The sequence below is a fragment of the Callithrix jacchus genome, chromosome 3, assembly GCF_049354715.1.
Source record: "Callithrix jacchus isolate 240 chromosome 3, calJac240_pri, whole genome shotgun sequence".
NCBI classification, from domain to species: domain Eukaryota; kingdom Metazoa; phylum Chordata; class Mammalia; order Primates; family Cebidae; genus Callithrix; species Callithrix jacchus.
Window position 1 is genome coordinate 170,036,698 of NC_133504.1, and position 25,092 is coordinate 170,061,789.

The window sequence follows — 25,092 nt, forward strand, 5'->3', positions numbered from 1 at the left end:
ACAATGCACATTAACTGTATAGTCTATTGGGGTAATGAGACATATTGATAAGTAGCATGAAGGCAAATATTATTTATTGGATATGTTCTGCCACCGTCTAAGAAAGGTCGACCCAGAAGGCAGTTTTTAGTTTGTTGAGTGTGATTGTAATAGCTATACAGATAGAAATTGGGGAAGCTGAGGTAAAGCCCATTTGCATTACTTAAGAGGAGGGATTTCAAGCTTTGGAAAGCAAGCGGGTGCAGACTCAGAAGATGCTGAATGAGGCTGGAAAGTGAAGTTTGGAAACTGCCTGGAGAACAATATGAAGAGGAGATTGAGGGAGATTTTTTTTTTTCTCTAGAGATATTTTGGGTTTTAAATGCAACGCAACATATAATGTCTACAATTGTCATCTCTTCTAAAAATCTTCAGCAAAATTGGTCGCTTAGTAGTGTTTGAAGATTGTGACAAACACTAATTGTACCTAGAAAGAATCACAAAGGGAGAAAAAGAGTTATCAGAGGGAAAACACTGTAGCACACCTTCAGGTTTAAAGACAACGATTGTGCAAAAGATTTTTTTAAAATGATTAAGGCAGTTAAAGGACTGAGAGAAATATTTAGGCGATACTCTCATTCTAGTGAATGACAGAGGTGATCCATGGAAAGGAATGTGGAGGAAATTGAGCTCTCCATAGGCTAATCTGACTTAGCCTTCAGGGGAAACAAAAAAATGCACAAATTTTGAAGCATGGGTTTGGAGTGGAGAGGAAATGTTGATGACGCAGAGGCAAGAAGGCAGGAAACCAAAGGGATGCTCAGATGACAATGGATTTGGCACGGACTGTGAAATCAGTAAGGAGCTACAGAATGGCACAGACACTTTCCCTCCTGGATCTTTTGATTGCTAGGACTCTTCTACATCCCTGATCTTTCCCATACCTTGGTTTCCTCAATTTTAAAGTCATCTTCATAACTACTGACAAAATTATTGTGTAATCAAAAGACTAAAATATAGGTTGAAAAATGAAATTGCCATTATGCAATCATTTTTGACACACAAAAATGAAATCTCATGTGCTTTGATCTGAATTAAAACAGTTTATAAGCAGCAAAGCTCCAATTAAAAGTAATATATCATGATTTTAAAGAGCAGACGGCATAGTTTGGTGAAGTTTACACAACCTTGGTTTGGATGTTGGACAAACCTAAATTTAAATTCTGAATGCACTCCCATCTAGTGTGTGGCCTTGGCCCATTTACTTAAACTCTGAAAGATCAGGATTCTTATGCATGATATAAAGATGATGACAGTACCTACATCTCACTGGGTCAGTGTGAGGATTAAATGATAAAAAACATGAACCCCCTTATTATATAAGTACTCAGATAATATTTGATATTTAATTACTAATTCTGAGTTAACTTCATTTGCAGTGGTCATTGTACCTTGCTTCTTATCTTTTCAATTTTTGGCTTTCTTCACCTCTTCCCTTTTATTGCCCTTGCTGTGTATCCTCTTTGGCAATTTCATATATGAAGTTATTTATTCTTTTTCTATGCCTGTCCCCCACTGTTTTCCCATCAAGTTGAACAAATACTGCTTTTAGTGTAGGTATGGAATTTATCAAATGAAGATAGAAAACTCACTTATTTGAAATTCTCTCAGCAGCAACTACTTCTATTACTATGGTTTCTGGCAATTAGGCACTCCCTAAGTAGGCACTTTACCTACAGTATCTTCCTTACTTTCTGCCCATTTCATTGTGGAGGAAAGATTTATACATTGACACCAGCTATTTGATGGATTCTGAGTTCAAAGCAGGTCTGCCTGCATAGAAATTATGTCTCTTTCCTGAAGTCTGAATTTTAAAAATAGTAATTGACATATGTTATGTTAAATAGGCTTCATTGCACTTGCCAAGTGCCATTGATTGGTACTGTCTGCCAGGAGCATTGCGTTGAGAAGGATTCTAAGGCCAAGTCTGTGCTCAGGGGGAATGTCATGATCAATTAGTGATGTCTGCCATAGGTGCAGCAGGTGGGTGGAAAGGGCAGAAACAGCATTCATGTTGGTAATTTGTTGATCCTTGGTTTACAGACTTAATCGGTTTGGTTGCAGCAGCAGAAGTGACCCAAGTTTTGGCGCAGGCCTTCTGGTGTCTTCTTTTTCTTTACTCTCACAAATTATAGTGAAATTTTCCAAATGTTTAAGTGGAAATGTAAAGAGTCAACAAAATTCTAAGACCTCCAGAATAATGCCTCTGCCCCATCTGCAGTGTCTTTGGGAAACAGGAGGGATGTGATAGGAAGTTTGCTTTATTAGGTATTGCCAGCTGGTCTGACTTCTTTGTGATTGTCCTAAACTAGCTCATTTTGGCTGATAAAAAAAACTCTTCTCTTTTACAGGTGTAAAAACTAATTTGATTTCAAAATAGCTGTTAGTAAAGCAAGATGAGAGAAAAGAGAATGCTCTTTTGGCAGAAGGCATTTAAATCTATTGCATATGGAGATTTTCAGAGTGCTACACTTTTTTGTCTCAGAAATGGGAATGGCAAAGCAATGTCAGCTCAACAAGGTGACGGTTTTAACGACAGACATGAAGGAATTTGGGTAGGGACCAAAGTGACCCCAAAATTTTATTTATATATACACAGAGCTTTTATTTGTTATTACTTTAAACATTGTAACAGTAGTAGAATTATTTTATGAATGATTAAGAAAATGAGAAAGCAGGCCAGTTGCAGCAGCTCAGGCCTGTAATCCCAGCATTTTGGGAGGCTGAGACAGGTGGAGGCTGAGACAAACACCTGAGGTCAGGAGTTTGAAACCAGCCTGGCCAATGTGGTGAAATCCCATCTCCATACACACACACACAAAAAAAAGCCAGGTCTGGTTGCAGGCACCTGTAATTCCAGCTTCTCTGGAGGCTGAGGCAGGAGAATAGCTTGAACCTGGGAGGTGGAGATTGCAGTGAACTGAGATTGTGCTGGTGCACTCCAGCCTGGGTGACAGAGCAAGACTGAATCTCAAAAAAGAAAAAGAAAAAAAAAAAAAAAAGAAAATGAGAAAGCAAAATATGTAATCAGATGTATTATCATCCTAAAACAAGTAGCCCTTCATAATTTTTTTCTCCATCGATATGTGTTTTTCCACATTATTTTAATCAGAGTGGACATCTGATTTGATGTTATCTATTTTTTATTTAATTTTCTCTCTAGGCTTTAATCAGCAGTCATTCAAAGTGTACTGTAGTGGACTTGCAATAAAAACAACAACAAAACACTCGTTAATCAATTTGTAACTACCTCTTTTATGTTGAATTTTACATTGCCTTTTTGGACTCTCCATTTAAAAGTTCATTTTTTTCTGGAAAAATTTATTAACAAAATGCCTAAATATTGACAAACAGCTGTAGCCTTTTGACATATATACTCCATGTGTAGGTGACATGTCTTTGGGAAAGTGGACCAAAGCAAAATATGAGTAGTTATCGGCAGTTTAAAAAAAAAAAACTATAGCATCAGAGAACTGGAAGGTGATTTTGACAGGTCACATAATCTATTCCTGTTATTGAAGAATCCAAGAAAGGAAGACCCAACAAATTCTCTTTACAGCCCATTTCAATGCTTGGCAACTCTTAGTGTCAAGGATTTCTTCCATATTTCAGCCATAGTCTTCATTTTCTATTTTCAATCTCATTCTTTTTGACCTAGTGTCTATAACGACAATTCCTTTGTTCCTGGTTTTTCTTTTCTGGAAATGGCACCCTTCTGTTTCTTGTAAGCCAAGGACAGCAAAGGAATTTTCTCTCCCACATCAGCTTTTAGGTTTGGCTTTAGCCACCTGAAATTCCAGGTTTCCCTTATTCATCCCTATCTCTGCTCTGTGGGGAATTACACAGGGATCAATTAATGATATCCTCATCTTCCATGAGCAGGAGTTGGGGAATTAGGTATATGTCATAGGAATGTTCTGAAGCTTTTCTCCAAGGCCAGTTTGTTCCCCAGTAACCATGGGCGATAGGAGAAATACTTAAAATATGTTGAAGGCAGGCCACTCCCAAATGGACTGAGTCCCTCCAGAGGACCAGCGGGGGCTGTTGGAGAACCCTCTGTGCCAAGTGTGAACACTTCATTTGCTGGGTCTTGTGGAGCTCCAGTGAGTCCTGGGGAAGTCAGTGCAGATCGAGGGAACACGACAGCAGCTTTTATCAACTGAATATTTTAACAACTGCTGTAGAGGTGAGGGTTGGTACTGAGTGAATATCAGCTTTCCCTGCTCTCTTGACACCCACTCCAAATTCGTGAGGCCTGAAATATGTGAGTACGACAAGTCACACACCTCTCTTTGCTCAGTCTTCCTATTTTGGTGTGTTTTTAAGCAACTTAAAAACTCTTCTCCTGATTTTTTTTTTCTTAAGTACCTGATTTGGCATGCAGCACACGCAAAATCCCGCTGTTAAACAAACTCGAAAGTAAGTTGCAGATTTTGCAGTAGATTCTGCAAAATGTTATGAACTACTAAAAAAAAAAAAAAAAGGCCTGCTGAAGTCGTTGGGTGACAGAGCCAAGAACTGACCATTTATCAGAGTCATTCAATTAAACAAACAAACCCAAAAGAAAACTCCTCCAAGAAAATCGTTTCATAGCAATAATGTAAAACAAAACAAAACTTGTCTTTGCCTTTTTTTTAAAATAAAGGGGCTGTTTAAAAAGATGACTGTAGAGTGTGTACCACTTCTCCCAGATTTGCTGTGCAGAAGTGCATAAGTGTGAGTGATGTAGAGGTGCTTGTTTATTATGGAGCACATTTCAATGCAGTAATCATAAATATTGCTAAGGTTGTGCTCTGTTGAAATATGACCTACATACTCTTGATTGTTTGTGTTATGTGATTTGTCTGACACCCATTACATTCTGGGTAATAGCAGCCATTTGTTGCTCTGCACAGCAGGCTCTTTTGACAAAAGAAAATAGGCGGCAATAAAAAAGCTATAGTCTGAATTACATTCTGCACCGAGCTGCACTGCTGAGAGTTTGTGCAAGTGTGTTAACAATGCTCGGAACTGCCTCTTGTCAGCCTTCAGCCTGTAATGGCCATCTGTCCTCACATAAATCTGTCAAAACCTGCTAAGTTCAAGAGAGAGCACAGAATATACCTTGTACTGTCAACACCAAAATGTACACATTCTCCAGAAAATCAACACGCAGGAAATAATCCGGAGGTTATGGGAGGCACTAGCACTGTTGTTTCGGGCTTGTGGCATGAAATCGAGAGTCTGGCGATTAGTGGGAAGATAGGCAAAGGTAGTGGCATCAGGGGATTGAGTGTCGACCTTTCTCTTACTTCAGGGGGAAGAGTTCTGGGTAGGGGAGGTAAGGCTAGAGAAATACAACTAGTTCAGAAGCAGCAAGGGATTGCCGGTCTCATTGGCAGCTCTGGAAAGTTTAACACTATGTTAAGAGAAAAAAAGGTACTCCTTGCCCTTTTGTTTGGTTTGGTTAGGCTTTGGGTCTCACCTGTATCTGGAGATAGGCTTTCAGTGAGGGAGGCTTGGTGATAGGAAGTCTTGTCATCTGTGAGATTTCTCAATCTTGCTCTGAGATATTCTCTGGTTAGAGACGTTTCAGTGAACAATGAAGAGTTTAGGGAATTAGCCAAATTATTTTTCTCTCCCCATCTACTCACTAATCCTGAAATAACTTCCATTCAATAACCAAGTATTACTTATTTGTTTCAACAAATGGTGCCAACAGAAATGTACCGTTCTGGTATTTTTACCATCTGGGTGTTTCCATCAATTTTAAGCATATATGCAGAAAAATATGCTCATGTCAAATTTTAAAGAAATGCCTTTCTATTAAAACAGATTGTGAAGTACCTGGAGGCTGAGTCCCTGAAATAGCAATATCTGGTATCATATCCAGCACATAGTAAGTGTTCAACAAATTACATAGACAGTTCAATGGCCACAGGCTGTCTAATGTCTGATGGAGGTAAAAGGCTTTGTTTTTAACTCAAAGAAAGTATAATCAAGGTGTCGCCACTCCTCAGAGCAACTTAAGAACCAGTTATTTAAGTGATAATGAGCTCAGGTACTAGGACAAGGGTTTCAAATTTTCAAGACTCAGAAGGATTTCTATATTTGAAATCCCTAGATACCTGAGCTATTTTTAGAACCAGTCTCTCTTTAATAGTGGCCTAATTTGGCGTTCCTGAAGTTTAAGGTTTCTTTTTATAAATCTAAAATGTCTGTCAAAACATGTGTACCTGACAGTACAAAGTAGCCTGCTGCAGACACTCTAGGGCTGTGGTTCTCCAGGTGTGGTCTGTGAAGCATCTCATTAAAAATGTTTACCCAGGCTGGGTGCAGTGACTCATGCCTGTAATCTCAGCACTTTGGGAGGCCATGGAGGATGGATCACAAGGTCAGGAGTTCATGACCAGTCTGGTCAATATGGTGAAACTCTGTCTCTACTAAAAATACAAAAAAAAATTAGCTGGGCGTGGTGGCAGGCACCTGTAAACCCAGCTCCTCAGGAGGCTGAGGCAGGAGAATCTCTTGAACCCAGGAGGTGGAGGTTGCAGTTAACCAAGATCACAACACCACACTCTAGCCTAGGCAACAGAGCGAGACTCTGTTTAAAAAAAAAAAAGTTTGCCCAGTTTCCCAAGTGATTCTTTGGCTGCTGAAATGTGAGGCCGACTACTACAGGAGAATCTAGAAAAATTAAAATTAGTACAAAGTAATAATGCAATAAATATGCCCAAGCGACATCCCACAAATAGCTTATAATCGATTTGGAAAGACAAGATAGAATTCACATTCAAAATGTATAGCAATATGTGATTGGTTTCAAGAGAGAGATCCTGACAGTAAATTATTAAAGAAGTCAAAATTACCCTAGCTTGGGGTGATCATGCAAAGATTTATGGAGTTGAATGTTAGGAGGTTGAATGCTATTTTCTCCAATTCAAGAACCATGTCACTGGGCATATTTGACTGGTATTTACTCAGCAAAGAGAGATTATTCGTCATTATTTCTTTAAGTATCTCAGGCTCCTACGAGAAATATTTGAGAATGTTTTTTTTTTCTTTCTGGGAATTAATATCTTTAAATTTGTTGCAGTGGTAATTGAAGGCAGCATGTAGAAGAAGTCAGTATGCATGAATAAGGCAGTGCAATAGCTAACTAAGTGAAAACGGAAAGAAAAGAAAAGATTGACCAGATAGGAATTTCTTAGATTGAGTAAAAGACATACTCATCTGTCTGGGCGCGGTGGCTCACGCCTGTAATCCCAGCACTTTGGGAGGCCGAGGCGGGTGGATCACGAGGTCAAGACATCGAGACCGTCCTGGTCAACATGGTGAAATCCCATCTCTACTAAAAATACAAAAAATTAGCTGGGCATGGTGGCACGTGCCTGTAATCCCAGCTGCTCAGGAGGCTGAGGCAGGAGAATTACCTGAACTCAGGAGGCGGCAGTTGCAGTGAGCCGAGATCGCCCCATTGCACTCCAGCCTGGGTAACAAGAGCAAAACTCCGTCTCAAAAAAAAAAAAGACATACTCATCTATGAAAGAGGAAACAAGAGGTGAGTGTGCCTCAGTGACACAGATGTTTGGTTCATTCATGTAAGTCACTCCCTTTGCTACAGCAAAGAGTGGGGCAAAGAGCCATCCAAGAGCAGCTGCCAACAAAGGGAAGCTTTTTTGAGACGCGGGTGTGACCATGGATGGAGTGCAGTGTCCCATTCCCTTTGCGTTTGCATTTCTCTATCTTTCTGAACTTTTCTGGGTTGGAACTCCAGAGTCAAACCATTTTGCATTCATGTACCTTTTCTTCTCTCAGGGAGAATTAGCTTTGAATAATAAAAATTGCCAAATATTGGTGTAAAATATTTCATTTTAGAGAAAACATTCATTCCTTCCGTTTCTTTATTATAAAGTAGGAGAGCGAGGCAGCATCTTCCTATTCACATCAAAATTTCATGTGGCTTTCTGTGACCTACTTGGCTGTGTGTGTGTGTGTGTGTGTGTCTGTCTGTCTGCGTTTGTATATATATATTTTTTCCAGCAAGGTAGTGTTTTTTTTTTTCCTTGAAACTTGCCTTAAGTCTAACCCGAGGCTTGTTAGCAGACTTGAAGTTCTTTTTTGCTGAATAGCGTTCACCTGGCTCCTAAATAGAAAGTGTGTTGTAAACTGAAATGCTCCCATGTAAGCATAAAGTCATTTGAACTCCAGCCTGCCCTTTGTCAAAGTTCCTTGGACTCTGGAGCTACTTCACAATGCTTCTTCCTTGGCACAAAGGGATGAGTAGGACTTATTCAGTGGGGACACTCAACAGAGGGAACTACTATGCTTCACAGACTCTCCCACACTGGTTTCTGATGAAATGTTCTGCCCTCCTATAGAAAAGCAGAAAGAGCAACTACTGACGGCTGTTCCTCTTTCTTCCTTTTTGTTTATTTAATTAGTTAGCTGCTGAAGCTTGGCTGAGTTTCAATCCCTCGGTCCTATATCCCTCCTTTATGTTGTGCTCTGTATAAAATGGTCTGCCGGCCCTGCGATATTTAGTGTTACTGTTCACTTAGGCTTCTGTTGCAGAGCCATATTTTAGACAGAATGTATTAGTAATGCTTACAAGAATGTGTTATACCTACATTAGCCATGGTTTACTAGGTTAATGAACTGTGGCGACAAAGAATCATTGCCGTTAAGTTGTAGAGTAGCTCTAGGTCCCTGCATTCGGCTGTCATATTTCACTGAACTTACTCTGAAGTTGCTTATGTCACTCTCACCATTGCCCCACATTTCCTGTCATCCCATTTTTTTTTTTTCCTTTTAAGTTGCTTAATTCCCAGGCTCCAGGGGTAGATTCTCTTGATTGGACAAAGACCCCTGAGCCGCTGGCATCCTCCGTGATGTGCTTTGCAGACAAATGCTACCAAGGCTATTCTGTGATTCCTCAGTCCCACTTTGTTAATTTTCCATAAAGCAGCCCATGCAATCCCCTTGAAAATGCAAGCTTTGGTAATAATGCCTTGTTCTGTGCAGGCCAGGGGTGACATGTTCATGTTTTCTGGGAAGCAGGATTTGTTAGCGTTGGTGTTTGAAATACAAAAGATCACAGCTCTGCCTCCTGCTCGGCAGTGTAGATCCATCTTTTCTTGGTGACAGAGGCTTAGGGGATGAGTCAGTTTTTCAGGCCGTGTCATGAAATTAGTTTCCTTCTTCTTCACTCAGTTTGAACCCTTGTCTGAAATCTTAGAAAAATTAGAAACATGTGTCTTGGCATTTAAGAGCGTTATCTCTTTTCTCTTTCTCTCCTTTGTTTTTTTTTTTAATGTTTGCCTTAGGCCTAACTCCACCCACCACTCCTCCTCATAAAGCCAACCAAGATAACCCTTTTAGGGCTTCTCCAAAGCTGAAGTCCTCTTGCAAGACTGTGGTGCCACCACCATCAAAGAAGCCCCGGTACAGTGAGTCTTCTGGTACCCAAGGCAATAACTCCACCAAGAAAGGGCCGGAGCAATCGGAGTTGTATGCACAACTCAGCAAGTCCTCAGTGCTCACTGGCGGACACGAGGAAAGGAAGACCAAGCGGCCCAGTCTACGGCTGTTTGGTGACCATGACTATTGCCAGTCAATTAATTCCAAAACGGAAATACTCATTAATATATCACAGGAGCTCCAAGACTCTAGACAACTAGAAAATAAAGATGTCTCCTCCAATTGGCAGGGGCAGATTTGTTCTTCCACAGATTCAGACCAGTGCTACCTGAGAGAGACTTTGGAGGCAAGCAAGCAGGTCTCTCCTTGCAGCACAAGAAAACAGCTCCAAGACCAGGAAATCCGAGCTGAGCTGAACAAGCACTTCGGTCATCCCAGTCAAGCTGTTTTTGACGACGAAGCAAACAAGACCAGTGAACTGAGGGACGGTGATTTCAGTAATGAACAATTCTCCAAACTACCTATGTTTATAAATTCAGGACTAGCCATGGATGGCCTGTTTGATGACAGCGAAGATGAAAGTGATAAACTGAGCTACCCTTGGGATGGCACGCAATCCTATTCATTGTTCAATGTGTCTCCTTCTTGTTCTTCTTTTAACTCTCCATGTAGAGATTCCGTGTCACCACCCAAATCCTTATTTTCTCAAAGACCCCAAAGGATGCGCTCTCGTTCAAGGTCCTTTTCTCGACACAGGTCGTGTTCCCGATCACCATATTCCAGGTCAAGATCAAGGTCCCCAGGCAGTAGATCCTCCTCAAGGTAAACCTTGGCAAAACCCTAAGAACACGCAAGGTGTTCCTAAGAAGTAAAAAAATATATAAACTAAAATACAAATAAAAATTTGAAATCTGCAGTCATTTCAGCCCCTGACCACTGCATTCCTGGCACTGCTGGAATGAAAGAGAATGATGTTACATTCACATCTCTCTCCATGTTCTCTTAAATCTGTCAGCTCTGAGCACAGTGCCTTGAGCCAGTCCTATCAGAGAGAGCAATTTGTAAGAAACTTGCTTGTCTAACTTTTTCCATTACCTGGAGCGCTGCCCTGTGCCAGGATAGTGGAGATCCATGCAAGATAAAGCTGACAGTGTACCAGACCTGGTGCTCAGTGTTAACGTCAATAAGAGACGCTGAAAGAGAACACATCACTCCCAGCCCTCTGAGCTGACTAGATGATCACAGACTGTCACTGGGAAATCTCACTAGGAGCTGGGAAGAAAAAGCCAGTCTCTGTAATACAGTGTTGCCGAGGATGTGCCACAGTGCCGATGAACTTGGGTTAAGTGGCAGTTGCAAATACCCTTTTTGTTTTTCTCCTCTGCCGCAGATCCTGCTATTACTATGAGTCAACTCACTACAGACAGCGCACGCACCGAAATTCTCCCTTGTATGTGACATCACGTTCAAGATCGCCCTACAGCCGTAGGCCCAGGTAATGAGGCATGTCATTTTCCTTTGGCTCCCTTTATCCCCTCCTTGAGATGACAAGATGTTCCCTAAATCCCTATCCCCCTTCCCATATTATTATTCATTTTGCTCGTGCAAATTGAGGTGGTTGACTTAGTGATGAAGTTATGTTTCCCAGGTATGACAGCTACGAGGAATATCAGCACGAGAGGCTGAAGAGGGAAGAATACCGCAGAGAGTATGAGAAGCGAGAGTCTGAGAGGGCCAAGCAAAGGGAGAGGCAGAGACAGAAGGCAATTGTAAGTGGCTTGGAGCTCACTTCTATTTTAAAGCACGGTTTTTTCTTTTTTTCTGTGCACTTTTTTGGTGATAGATTAGAAAATTTTAAAAAAGCTAAATATTTGTTAGTTTGTTAGAACAGGCCATTTTCAGCCTTTTGGCTTTAAAATATCTGTAAGTCTTCAGTCCCTGTTGACCCAACTTACTGGAAAACAAAATGTTTGTCAGTATATTTCTCACTCACAGTTTGATTTTGAAGTTCATTACTGTTTTCACCTTCTGTTTTGAAAAATGGAGGGAGAAGCAATTGTTTTCAGTCGGATATTGGTTCTTTCTGGTCAAGGATGGGGCTTTCTTTCTATTTTTTGTTACTTCTCTCTTTGAGTGGAAAATGAGGAGGTATTGCTATCTCGTTTCAGTTTTTGTCTTTTTGGCTGGCACAAGACTTAAATTGTCCATGGAGAGATTGAGTTCAAGTTAGATTTAAAGGAGGCAGTGGAAGAAGATTTGCTAAGAGAGTTATTTCTGGCCAAGCACAGTGGTTCATGCCTGTAATCCTAGCACTTTGGGAGACCAAGGCAGATGGATCACTTAAGGCCAGAAGTTTGAGACCAGCCTGGCCAACATAGGGAAACCCTGCCTCTACTAAAAATACAAAAATTAGCCATGCGTGGTGGTGCTTATTAAGGTGGTAATCCCAGCTTCTTAAGAGGCTGAGGCAGGAGAATCACTTGGACCTGGGAGGTGAAGTTTACAGTGAACCGAAATTGCATCACTGAACTCCAGCCTGGGCGACAGAGTGAGACTCTGTCTTTAAAAAAATAGAAAGAAAACAATAAAAGTCATCATTTCGTCTGTGTGATGGTCACTATTTAACTGGGTAGTTGACATATCCACATTTCTTATGAACTACTTGTCAATAATATTTTATGGATTTTACCACCACTTACCAGGGGCATTAATTTACTTGACATATAGACAGTGCTGATTCTTCTGTGTAAAGATCCAGATTATGTTAAACTTGTTTGCTCTCTGAAGGTCAGTATTCATTTTCAGCAGCTGCTGACTAGTGGGTAGACTTTACTCCAGCTCCCTACCACTGTTTATCAACCTAGCCTTTGGATGGCAAAAATAAGGCAGTCCAGTTGTCAAAATCCAGCCCATGCCCATGGCAGACATTCCTAATTGATAATGGAACTCTTTCCATCGAGCCCCTCGGAGCTTTACGGTCTTTCCTGATGTGGTGCTCTAGGGAGCCATGACTAATCGATGAGATATAGCACTGCTTTTGTTCAACGCAGCTGCTGCTTGTCTGTGTTACCCACTCAGAGTTAGCTCAGTGCAGATCAGCTTTTGACATATCTTGCATCTAAGCTATCCAAGACGTAGGGAAATGATTTTTGACTGTAAAGGTTAGATTTACATGTTATCTTTAAGAAAACTCACTAACATCAACACAATTTTGCAAAACCTATATAAAAGAGCTGACTAATGGAATCAAAATCAAGCATTGGCCAACAGTTACTAGCTGGAGGAAAAAGGTTAAATGAGAAATTTGTTCAACACAGGCACTTAAGAAGAAAGAAGTGAGAGGTAATTGAATACCTAGGCCAAAATTTTGTGGGGGATGCTGCCATTTAACTTTGAATTTACCTAAGACTCAATCAAAGGCATTTTGCAAATTATACTTTCCCTCATTTTTTTCAGCTTCCAAATGAGCAGTGATATTAAGATTTGCCAAAGTGTCATTAGTTAACACTTACGAAGACTAATGAAAATTAAAAATTCAATTTTTCTAATATCACTTTAATTAATGGCCTATTCAATAATTATAATAACTTACATTTATATAGTGCCATATAGTTTACAAAGCCTTTTAATACAGCACGTTATAATCATTACGAAAGAAAATTGTGTTGAGCAAACATGTAGGAAAATGATTATTTTGGTGTTTGCAAATTTATATTTTATAAAATCCATCATTTTTTCCCCTAAAAATAGGACATTAAAGAGAGAGATTAATAGTTTCATCATAAATTTGTTCATATGGCTAAGACACAACACAGTTATAACTAAAGCCAGATTAATATTTTAATCAAAAATGTGTAAATAAATGACCTGTGTTTATTTTATGCCTTCTAAAGATGATTAAGTGCTAGATACTTAATAAAGAAAGGAAGGGTGACGTCTTCTTTGTGGCTAGTTTGGCCCTTTACAAATAGAACAAATAGTGTCGTTGGTGTAGGTGAGACAAAAGCACCCTGAGGTTTACCAGCCTCAGCTTGGAAGCATCTGCTGCCCCTTTGTGTCACAAATGTTGACTAGTTCCTCTGTTAATTCTTAGATGAAAATAATCTGTATCAATTCTCTTCCAAACAGCACTTGTAATGCAAGTGTCAACTTGGTTTATATTAAATCATTTTACATTAACTAGACATTTGTGAGAATTTTGGCTTTGAAGTTTGTTTCTGTTTTTAAAAAGTAGATTGAAGGAAACCTAGAACATAGAGATTGTTTACTAACAAAGTAAACTATAAGTAATAAGTGCTTAGTAAAGATTTGGGGCCAGGCGCAGTGGCTCATGCCTGTAATGCCAGCACTTTGGGGGGCTGAGGCAGACAGAGCACAAGGTCAAGAGATCAAGACCATCCTGGCTAACATGGTGGAACGCTGTCTCTACTAAAAATACAAAAATTAGCTGGGCATGGTGGGACGCACCTGTAATCCCAGCTACTCTGGAGGCTGAAGCAGGAGAATCACTTGAACCCAGGAAGACAGAAGTTGCAGTGAGCAGAGATTGCACCACTGCACTCCAGCCTGGCGACAAAGTGAGACTCTGTCTCAGAATATGTACATAAATAAATAGATATTTGTTTGGGACTTAGTGTTGAACCAATTTCCACTTGGACAAAAATTCCTATTTCTCTTTAACATGAGTAAAAACTCATAGCTCTTTCTGTAATAAATATTTGCCATATGCTTGGGATATAAAATTAGGAAAGATATGGTCACTGTATCCAAGGAGCTTCAACACTACTGGCAGATGAGAATACATGAACGGGCAATACGGGGTGATAAGTGCTATTATATGGGGTGCATCTGTGGCACTGTGGTGTTATATTGGGGGACACACAGATCTGGGTATAAAGGAGAACATCCTCAGACATAGTGAGATGGTTCCAAATCCTAAAGTGAGGAAGGATAAAGGTTTTCTCCACCTGCAGCATCCAATATGGAAGCATTTACCCACATGGCTAATTTGACTGGGCCATATTAAGATGCACTGTGTGATTGGATTTAGAAAACTTAGTATAAAAAATAGTGTAAAATACCTCATTAATCTTTTTATATCAATCACAAATTGATATAATGTTTTGGACATGTTGAGTTTAATACAATATATTATTAACATTGAATTTTTCATATTTTTACTTTTTAAAATGTGGCTCTTGGAAATTTTTAAATGACATATCTGCATTGTATTGTTACTGGACATTGCTATTTTAGACAGAGGGTACAGCTTATACTAAGTCTCTAAAAAAGAATAAGTTATATAGAGAAACTACTAGTCATTTAATCAGAACACTGAGGCACAAGAGGGGCAAGAAGTAAGTCTAGAGGGAATGGTGGAAGACAGCCTAAAGGGGCTTATAATATATGCTAAAGATTTTGAAATCTGTCTTGAAGGCTTCATGGAAATATTCAATGAGTTTACCCACATGAACATTTTTTTATTGATTTTCTTCCTCCAAATGGTTGGCTTTCTAGTGCCACAATGCATTCCCAAAGTATTTTTGTATGAACTTGAGTGCAGAGATACATGCAATGATTTTTAACTGATTTGAAAAAAAAAATAGCTTGAAAATGTAAACATAGAACAGCTAAGGGAGCTAGGACGGTCCAGACCTAGGTTGGTCAGGTGGGTGATGTCCTTTTAATTTTTGAAACACTTTTAATGTAATGAGTAAGAAGCAAATTACATTGAAGATATATTGGGTGCAGTATTGGGTTATCCATTAATCAAAGCAATCATATATTTAGGGAACCAGAAAAACAGAGGTTCCAAAAGGCAATGGGGAAAAAAAGCCTTTAAAAATTTAATAATTGGTATTTTACAAAATTAAAGTCATATTTTTAACCTTTGTCTGCATTACTTCTGTTTTAAGTTCCATAAGTAGGAGGTGTTTCAGGAGATCTGTAAACTTTCATTGCTTATGTTTCTAAAATCTTAATCCAACCCTAGTTGAGTGAACTAAATCAGAAAGCGAAGAGAACACTAATAATTAGTAATAAAAAATGCAAAACCATATATAGTGGTTGAGTGTTACCATTGTTTCAGTTGCCACTTTCCTGCAATTTGCATCCAGACTCTTTCTCAAAAAGCAATTCACTTTCTCCCTTTCTCAGACTCGTAAGCTTGAAATAATTCAGGTTATATTGGGACTCTGCAAGTCAGAGTTTAGTACTTAATGTCTAAACTGTCACTGCTCTAATTTCTTGTGGAGTTCTAAGTCCAACTCCATTTGCAATCTGTACACTTTTCTGCCAGAAAACATGATAATGGGTGGTTAATTTAAAGGACAAATCTAGACATCATGATATGGCTTAACATTGAAAACCAAAACCAGGTGTGCTCGGGTAGCAATGACTATGCTATTTTACTTCTCTGTTGGTCAGTGTGCAGCTCAGAAGCCAGAGATGGTATATTATTGCTGATAATTATAAACTTCTTCCAAATGAAATGAAAAAAAATTGTGCGATTCCTCAGAGTTATTCTTTTTTTTGAGAAAATGAAATGGCTTTCTAGTCAAGTGTCTTTAAAGAGATATTTTAGATGGGTAAGTATATGTTATGACTCTAAGTTCAATATTTAGAAACGTTCAGTTTTATGGCAAGATGAATAAGTTCTAGAGATTCACTATATAACATAGTTTCTATAGTTAACTATGCTTTTCTACACTTTAAAATGTTGAGAGGCTAGATTTCATATTGTTACCCGCCCCCGCCACCACACATACAGAGAAAAAACAAACACAAAAGAACACAAATAAGTTTTGGAGGTGATGGATACCTATGGTCCCATGATTGTGGTGATGATAACAAGGATATAGGCATATGTCCAAACCTATTAAAATGTATATACTTAATATGTACAATTTTTGATATATCAATTATACTTCAGTAAAGCTCTTTTAAAAAGTAGTTATCCATGCTCTTACTCTATAGTTTTCATGTTTTTTTGACTTACCACTGTGTTTACTTGCATGTTAGTTTTATTTGCCTCTTAGCTCCTAAGTAGACTACCTGGGCTTGTGCACATAAACCAGTTTTAGATGCTATGCAGGGATATTTGCACACAGTACTTGAATGGGGTACACTTTGGAAAATTCGATGCTACAATTTTGTTTTTTCTCTAAGAACACCCCCTAGTAGTAGGCATTTATTCAATACCCTCTGAATTAGGTTACATAATCAATATTAAGGACAAGAAAAAAAAAACACTATTTAGCATTGAGGCAGTCAGGTTACAGCTAATCTAGGAATGAACTCCAGTCTTTCATTTCCAAAGTTGATATATAGTTTCCTTAGCATAGAAGGAAAGATTTTTATATTATTCTGACTTGGAAACGTGGAGAGAGCTGAAATCTACATATCAGGCTCTTCCTTGTTACCTAGCATAACAGGACATTTTAGAGAGATAACCCATTAAACAGCATCAAATGCAGAGGTAAGAATTCAACAAATGTTAATCTCTCTATTACCTTCTGCCTTTTCTTAATCAAATGCCTTTTATCAGGAGTAGTTTATTTGATGAGAAATAACCATTGTATATTATCCCCCAGCTAACTGGGAAGCTCTAGACTCTTTTTGATGAAGATTTTAGTAATGCGAAGTCAGTTAACTCAGTTAGTTTTTCGTTTCTTTACTTATCCCCCACGTTTTGGTAGAATGAGGATTTACTGTAGCTGTTAATGCAACATAAGTCTTCAATTTTATTATCCATCCCATCAGCATACTAGGTTTTGTGAAAACTGAAGCTAAAAGTTATTTGATAAATATTCCACCCTACTCAATAGTGAAAACTGGCCTGAAAATCATTTTTCAAGGAGCTGTTTCCAAAGGTTTAGAGTTCCTCCAAGCCTTTAAGAAGTTGAAAATGTTATTAAGCATTTTGATTTCTTTTCCTTTCATCTCCTGTTTAGAAATTAATGTCTCGAAAAATTGGCTGCAAATGTTAAGGTTTTTCTAAAGATATGAAATCTATTCATCTGTCTAGTACAACTGCAACGTGTTTAATAGAATCAGTTTTTTGCTAGATGTTTTGGCCAATCTTGGAAAGATTTTTGTCTTTGCTTTCTAGGCGTTTGGATGCCTTTTATTTTCATTTTTAGCAGTAGGAAAATCAAGGACTTCAGTAATCTTCTCATATAAGAATTTCAACATGTATTTAGTCTCTGATCTTCTTAAGGCAGGAGGCATGGTCCCATTCCTGTGGTTCATAAAAAGAGATGGTAGACAAACAGGTAATTCAAGCAATTGTGGAGCAGCCCTTTGGTTTCCTGTTTCTCCCCTCTAGGTCATATCTTCTTTTTACTGTAGAATGTATCAGTATCCATTATAAAAGGTCCTCTGGTTTATATTTTGTATGGGATAATTGTTGCATACAACTTCGTATAAAGCTGCAATTCAGAGACTGTCCCAATATGTCTGCATATGGGCATACATATGGTCGATTTTCACTTTAACTTCAAATTTCCTTGAATACATAGGCTGTGTGTATTCCCATAATGGTAGTTGAGCAATTTCTTTGCAATGGCTCAATATCTTTCTCTCACTTCTGCATTTCCCCCTCCTTTCTCTCTATACAGTAGTAACTTTCCTAAAAGGCTCATTAAAAAAAAAATTCCTTAACACCCATGAAAGCTGGCGCCAGGAAGTTTAAGTTTAGATAACAGTCCCATCACATTTGGCTGTTTGACTAGAGCTGGCTGCGTAAATAGAATGGAATGCGGTGTTATGATTCCCTTGCTCAAGTGTGCAAAGATGGTCTGGGATGTGCCTCTCTATCCATTTCTACTTCCTGACTGCCAGGATGTGCTCAGTGTTCTGAAGCAGCACAATCACAGCCTTCAATTGAGACATACAATCTACATGGAAGGGCATCAGGCAGCCTGCTCTGTTTACTCTTCTTCATTGGGTCAGTTATTTAGGCTCAATGGCTATTGTCAAAAGAGTTATGTTTTTCCAACTGTTTGTTATCCCCTACCTTTGATTTTCACAAGTGATTTGTATGAGCAAGATCCCTGCAAACATGTAGTTGAAAACATGTAGCTACTTCTTATACTTAAATCTGTAAAAACAAATTATGGAAATCTTTGTTTCTTCACTCAACTGAGCTATATGAGCAAGGTTTTTTCCCTGTGATAAAACATCAAACCTAATTTTCCCTCTCCTTTGCGCTGGAGAGTCTCAGAGAATAAGGACCACACTTAGGCGTCTTTGATGTAATGAAGGGAATGGGGTAAATGTTCAAGATGAACAATTGATTAGTAACTGATTGATTTTACAACCTATTCACTGATAGTCTGTTATGTTACAGTGCTTTATTTAAAATAAACACAGTAGTGAATAGAACAGATATGGTCTCTACTGTCATGTAGCTTTTATTATCCTGGGGAGGTGGATATTAAATAGTGGGTAAACTATTACTTACAGTTGGAAAGGAGAGTTTTCCGTAAGAGCAACTAATAGGAATTCTGACCTCATTGCAAGTCGCAGAAAAGAAAGGTGATTGCTGAGCTGAAGGTTGTTGTAGACAGTGTGTGTATGTGACAGGCTTGGGAGTGGTGCAGTGTGAATAGGGTATTCCGGTAGCAGGGAAACAGCATGTGCAAAGACCTTGGGAAGGAAGGTGCGTAGTATATACTAGACTAGTAGAAGCTCAACGTGGCTGGAAAAGATAGTCACAGAAAGAATCTGATATGAGAGAGAAATCCCATGGTGACAATAGGTCCAGACCATACAGGGCCTTGTAGGTCTTGTTAATGATTTAGGTCTTTCATTAAAAGTTATGAGATGCCATTGGAATGTTTTAGAAGTTAATGGACATCATTGAATTCCTGTTTCCTTAGCAAAGACTATTCTAACAACAATGGAAGAATAGATTGGTGGAGAATAAACATATACACAGATTCGAGTTAAGAGATTGTCTGTTATATTAGTCCAGAAAGAGAAACTGGAGGTTTGGCTTAGGATAATGGAATAAAGCCAATAGACTAGAGAGAGATTTAGGAGATACAAATCAATAGAACTTGATGAATGATTAGATATGTGAAGGCAACCAAGAGAAAGGAGTAAAGGGAGGTACTTAAGTTCCTGTCCTAAATAACTGACTGGATGGTGTTCATTTCACTAATACAAGAACATTGGGAAAGGACCAAATGGGGAGAGGGCAAGGCTGGAGGGTTGCGATTTGGTAAGGCTGGTGTAGTTTGAGGTTCCTCAGGCACAACCAACCTGAGATGTCAAGTATATAGTTGATTATTTGCACCTAAGGCTCAGATGAACTTACTTTCCTAGTAAAATATAGAGGCAGGAATGCTACATGTGGTAGAATCAGCCCACACATTAGTAATCTTATCATCTAGGAAGATACAGGGTCTGTGAATGGTTTAGTTACATTTCACAAATGCTTGTTGGATGCCTACTCCTTACCAGATTCTTGAAAACCATTCAGTAAATAAGATAGGGCATCTTTTTGTTTTCAGCTTGAATTACTCTTTTCACCATCCAAGACCAGGGACTCCCAGTACATCCAAAGAAAACTCTTGGGCAAGCTAAGTCTGTACCTCAGTCCTCTGTTTCTAGTCTTTGCTTCAACCTAACTTAAATCTCTGAAACCTCAAATTCATTTTATCCTTGTTTGTCCTTGATATATATACCAAGTAGTTGGTGAGCACGTTCTTTGTATTAACTCTTTATGTTCTTAAAACTTTGAGAGACACCATAACTTTGGCCTTATCTTCATGGAACGAGTTATAGGATTGCCTCTTATGCTAAGAATGCATTTTTCTTTAGAAAAAGAATTTATCCTCAGGCTGTAAAATATTATTCCTATATTTTGTAGGTTATAAATTGCTGATGACTTTCAGATTATGATGATATTGACTCCACTTGTGAAAATTAGGCCACACCCCTCTAGTCTGTTCCTAAAATAAGACTAGATTTATTGGCAACGTGAAATTTATAGCCTCTTTTTTTAGCCCTTATTCTTTGGAGACTCGTGGCTTAAAATGGCCTACATTTAAGACTGTATTTCTTAAATTATTGTCTTTGGACCACCTGCATCAAAATCGCTGGGGTGTGCTTGTTAAAAATGAAGGGTGTAGAACCTTATCTTACATTTTTTTTTAGTACAGCTGGGATAAAGCCCAACAATTTGCATCTTTAACCAGCACCCCAAGTAATTTTTATTTATAGTAGAGTTTAAGAGCCACTCTTTTTGAGATGTTGGAATTTATTCATTTCATTATTATAATTCTGAGTTAATGAGAAATGTAATAGTTTGGTAAGCCAGGTCAGTTTCATAACAATTTTGATTAATAATCAAGTCACAGATGTTCAAATATTTAATAGGTATTATTTCATGATTTAAAAAAAGTGCATGATACAGATTTCTTTTCTAATATATCCAGTTTATCTGAGAGTAGAACAGAGACAGATAGGAAAGTTAGAAAAGAGTAGAGGTGAAGAGAAGAATGTATGTGAGCAAGAAGAGATTGATATTAAAATGGAAATTAACACTTGGTTCAAATGTAGTCGTTCCTTCAGTTGTAATGTATGTTTTGCTCTAATTGCCATACTCAGTGGGGTTTCTTATGCATGATTGTACACTTATGAATGTTTCTAGAGGGTTAGCTTCTTTCTCATCTCCAGAACTAGCAAAACCATCTCCTTTCCCCCCATAGGAAGAACGCCGTGTGATTTATGTCGGTAAAATCAGACCTGACACAACACGGACAGAACTGAGGGACCGCTTTGAAGTTTTTGGTGAAATTGAGGAGTGCACAGTAAATCTGCGGGATGATGGGTGAGAATCTTCAAGATTATTTCTTGTTTAGAAGCTGACGTATGTAAAAAATTATGGCCATAAGATTACTGGGATGGGAGTTGCCAATGTAAGTGCTTTGACAGATGACATGTTGAGTTCAGAACCTTATTTATTTTCTTTCATCCCTATTTATTAATCTTTCTAGTTGAGATTTCCTGTCCCAGAAATAAGTATTTAGCTGCTTGACAGGACAATCTCACTGATAAATGGATGCAGGGGCTCAGACGTTGGCACCGGAGTCTCACAAAGTAGAAAGGGTTACAGTCCCATATGCTAATGCTTCCTAACCATCTTTGAACTCTTCTTTGTCCATTGCAGAGACAGCTATGGTTTCATTACCTACCGTTATACCTGTGATGCTTTTGCTGCTCTTGAAAATGGATACACTTTGCGCAGGTCGAACGAAACTGACTTCGAGCTGTACTTTTGTGGACGCAAGCAATTTTTCAAGTCTAACTATGCAGACCTAGGTATGGATTTTATTGTACGTAGAATGAGGAATCCATAATGTAGAGCTCAAGATGGGAGCAAACATAATCCGTAGGCACCTTGGGTGGAGCCATCACTTTATTTTACTAAAGGGAATGTTTGAATACTGATTTTTAAGAAAAATATATAAGACAGTTTCAGAAGAAAGGGGCCTAGGTTTCGGTAAAAAAGGACTGGTGTAAATTCTTTGTACCATCTACTCAGGTGCTGAAAATTGTGGTAGGTACATATGTGAATATTCTGTATTTCTACATGTGTTCATGATTTCTGTGTATTGTGTGTGCGTGCAGCATTATATTTTGTGAATGCATGCATTGCATGTATCTGTATGGATACTGTATGTCTGTGTGTGTGTTGTATGAATATTAAACATATATGTGTGTGGTATTGTGCTTTGTGTGTGCATATGTTGTGCAGATGTGTGTAGATATCATGTGTGTATGTGTGTGTATGTGTGTGGGCATTGTGTCTACATGTGTTTATGATTTGTTTGTGTGTGTGCATGTGTGTGTGTGTGTGTGTGTGTGTGTGTGTGTTTGTAACCTGTTTTTGCTTTCTAGGCTTACCCTGAATCCTTTCAAAAACCATAGAATTGCCATCATTGTTTTATGGAACCGAATATGCAAAAGTCTCATATTTTTTCTTATTATTTCACAGACTACTTAGAAATATCATTTTCTATGAACTACAGCTAGAGAGAAGAAAATTAAATTTCATATACTAAATCACACTATGTTTTCTTTAAAACAAAAGAAAAGAAAAACACCTGTTATTTGTTGAGTGCTTCCACATGCCAGACACTGTGCCAGGAGCCTTGTAAGCACTTTCCATTTAATTGCTAGACTCTCCTAGGAGCTGTATATCATTATTATCATCCCCATTTTACAGACAAGGAAACTGAAGCATACGTAGTATTTATGTTTCCTGTTATGAGAGATGCATAGACTCAAAGGGGAAAATGTGGAGAATTAAAAAATAAAATAAAATCACCCAGGAATGACCACTATTACCAACGAAGTGATTTGCCTTCCAGCATTTTGTCTCAGAAGGTCTAATTTCTTACCATTGAAGTTATATATATATATATTTATAAACATAAACTTCCAAATTCTACTTTTCTTGATTAATATATAAATTCATGTCCTGCTGTGATTTACAAGAGTAAAAATAATTTATTAACATGCTTTAATGGTTGCGCCATATTTTGCTGAGTGAATAGTACCATTATATTTAGTCATTACATTATAGCTAAACATTTATCTAATTTTTAATTTTTCAATAGTATAAATAATGTGATAATGGACATCTTAATTTCATGTCCAATCTTAATTTTGTTCCTTTGCATGTCATTCCCTATCTCCTGTGTGTATTGTAAGCCTTTAAATTCTTTGAGGAAGGAAAGTGGCAAATGCCTTGTGCATATGACATAATTATTTTAAATTCATTTGTAATATTAATCATAAAATTAATGTATAAATCTAGTCCTCAGCATTATTAGATGTCTATTTGCACTTCTCTGGGTTGGTAAAAGAAAGAAATATTGAATACCAAATACAGGGATTTTTTTCTTCTGTCCAATGAAGGAATGTCTTCCTAGAGTAATTGATACAGGTGATGTGCATTGTTCAGAGGGAATATGCTATAATTCACTCCACAAGCTAGATAGATAATGGGAAGCAGGGGAGAGGCAGCTGACTGTTAGAAAGATAGAGGGCTAGGGATGAAAATATAGAATGTAGCAAGTCATTTGTTCAAATGTTGGCTGATAAAAACAGTCAAGACAGATTGAAGTCTTGAGTTGATTTGACTTATTTTCTTCAGTGATGAAGGCCAGGGTGTTTCTAGTCTCTCAAAACATCTAGAGTTTAAAATAAGCTACCTAGAGGGGCCTTTAGATCACTATTCATCACTGGTAGAGGGAGGATTGGATGGTATTTCCAAATTGAACTGGAGTCTCCATGAAATATTTCTAAGAAGAATGCTTCCTCTCTCGTTATCTCCCTGCCTAGCCAGCAGCAATAGAAACTTTGCCATTGCTAAGCTCACTCTGTGTTTTCTGAAAAGTATGTTTGATGTGCACTGTAGTAGCGTGGATTTTTCCAATTCCCTCAAGCTCTACAATGGCACAAAGGTAGTTTTTTTTTTATTTCTGGGCTCCAGCACTGTATAGTCCAAAGAGGCCAGGCTTTGGAATCCTGCAGACCTGAGATTGAAATCTGGCTTAGCACTGTCATTGGGCAAACAATTCAACCCCTTCAGTTCTGCTTCTTTATTGGTGAAACACTATATAGTGTTATTTTGGATTAAACAAATGTTTGCAATGCATGGTGTCTGGCGTAACATAGGTTCTTAATAAATAGTGGCTAGGATTATAATTTAAAATGAAGGGGATGAGAAGTTAGAAGCGTAAAGTCGTTTTAAAATGGAAGAATCAACTCTAGAAATCAGCTTTGAAACCCAAAAAAGTTATCATGTGTCTTGTCTTTGTTCCCTGAAGAATTTAAATATTCTTATGCTCGTCATATTTAGTGTTCATGCTTCAGGGCACGGGAGCTGTCCTGATTGGGAGTTTACACATATGTCACAACAGTAAAGTAAAAATGATGTGACACAGATTAATTTTGCCAAGGCAGGAAAGTAACTTATCATTTTAGAGTTAACCAATTTTCTTTCTGTTTACTTGCTTTCCCAAATTAAGTCAGCTTATATACATCCTATTTCTCTACTATTGAAACTAGATAATGGTGGCTACAATATTGTTAGAGCAAAACATAACAATTTCAGCTACTGTTTATGACCCAGTTTTATAAATGAGAGTGAGTGATTAAAATGACTTAATTGAGGTTAAAACACTGAAGCCAAGATTTAAGTTCTTCGGTCTGTAGTCTGTGTGTCTTTCTATTTATTGTCTTATAAGCAAATGGATCTTTCTAAAGACCTCTATGAGAAAAAATGTCAGAGGGGAAAAACGAAGAGAAATTAAAGTAGGACTACAGTACCTAAACAGAATAATGGGTCAGTATTATGAATATAATAGTTTTGATTAGAAGTTAATGATGATATATAGCTTACACATATAAAAAATAAATGCCACATACATTATAAATTATTTATTAACTCAAATAAATTTATTGTATTATATTCTTGATTATATATATAACTTTATGTATTCCTTTGCCATTCATTGATAAATCATTCCCACATCCCAATATAAATATTTTCAACCATGTTTTTAATAATACTTTGGTGCTTAAGATTAGTATATTCCTTTAACAATTATTAATTTGAGTACCTCCTTTGTGCCA

General features: G+C 38.0%; 1 protein-coding gene across 8 annotated transcripts in view; it reads left to right on the forward strand.

Moving 5' to 3' along the window:
* Window positions 1-25,092, forward strand: part of PPARGC1A (PPARG coactivator 1 alpha) — a 684,253-nt gene that overhangs the window by 653,194 nt on the left and 5,967 nt on the right. For all 8 annotated transcript variants that reach the window (XM_035293952.3, XM_017970644.4, XM_017970643.4 and 5 more), the window contains 5 exons: window positions 9,345-10,260; window positions 10,829-10,933; window positions 11,087-11,207; window positions 21,156-21,277; window positions 21,617-21,768. In XM_035293952.3, coding sequence (XP_035149843.1) covers window positions 9,345-10,260; window positions 10,829-10,933; window positions 11,087-11,207; window positions 21,156-21,277; window positions 21,617-21,768 — 1,416 coding nt within the window. The remainder of the gene's footprint in view (window positions 1-9,344; window positions 10,261-10,828; window positions 10,934-11,086; window positions 11,208-21,155; window positions 21,278-21,616; window positions 21,769-25,092) is intronic.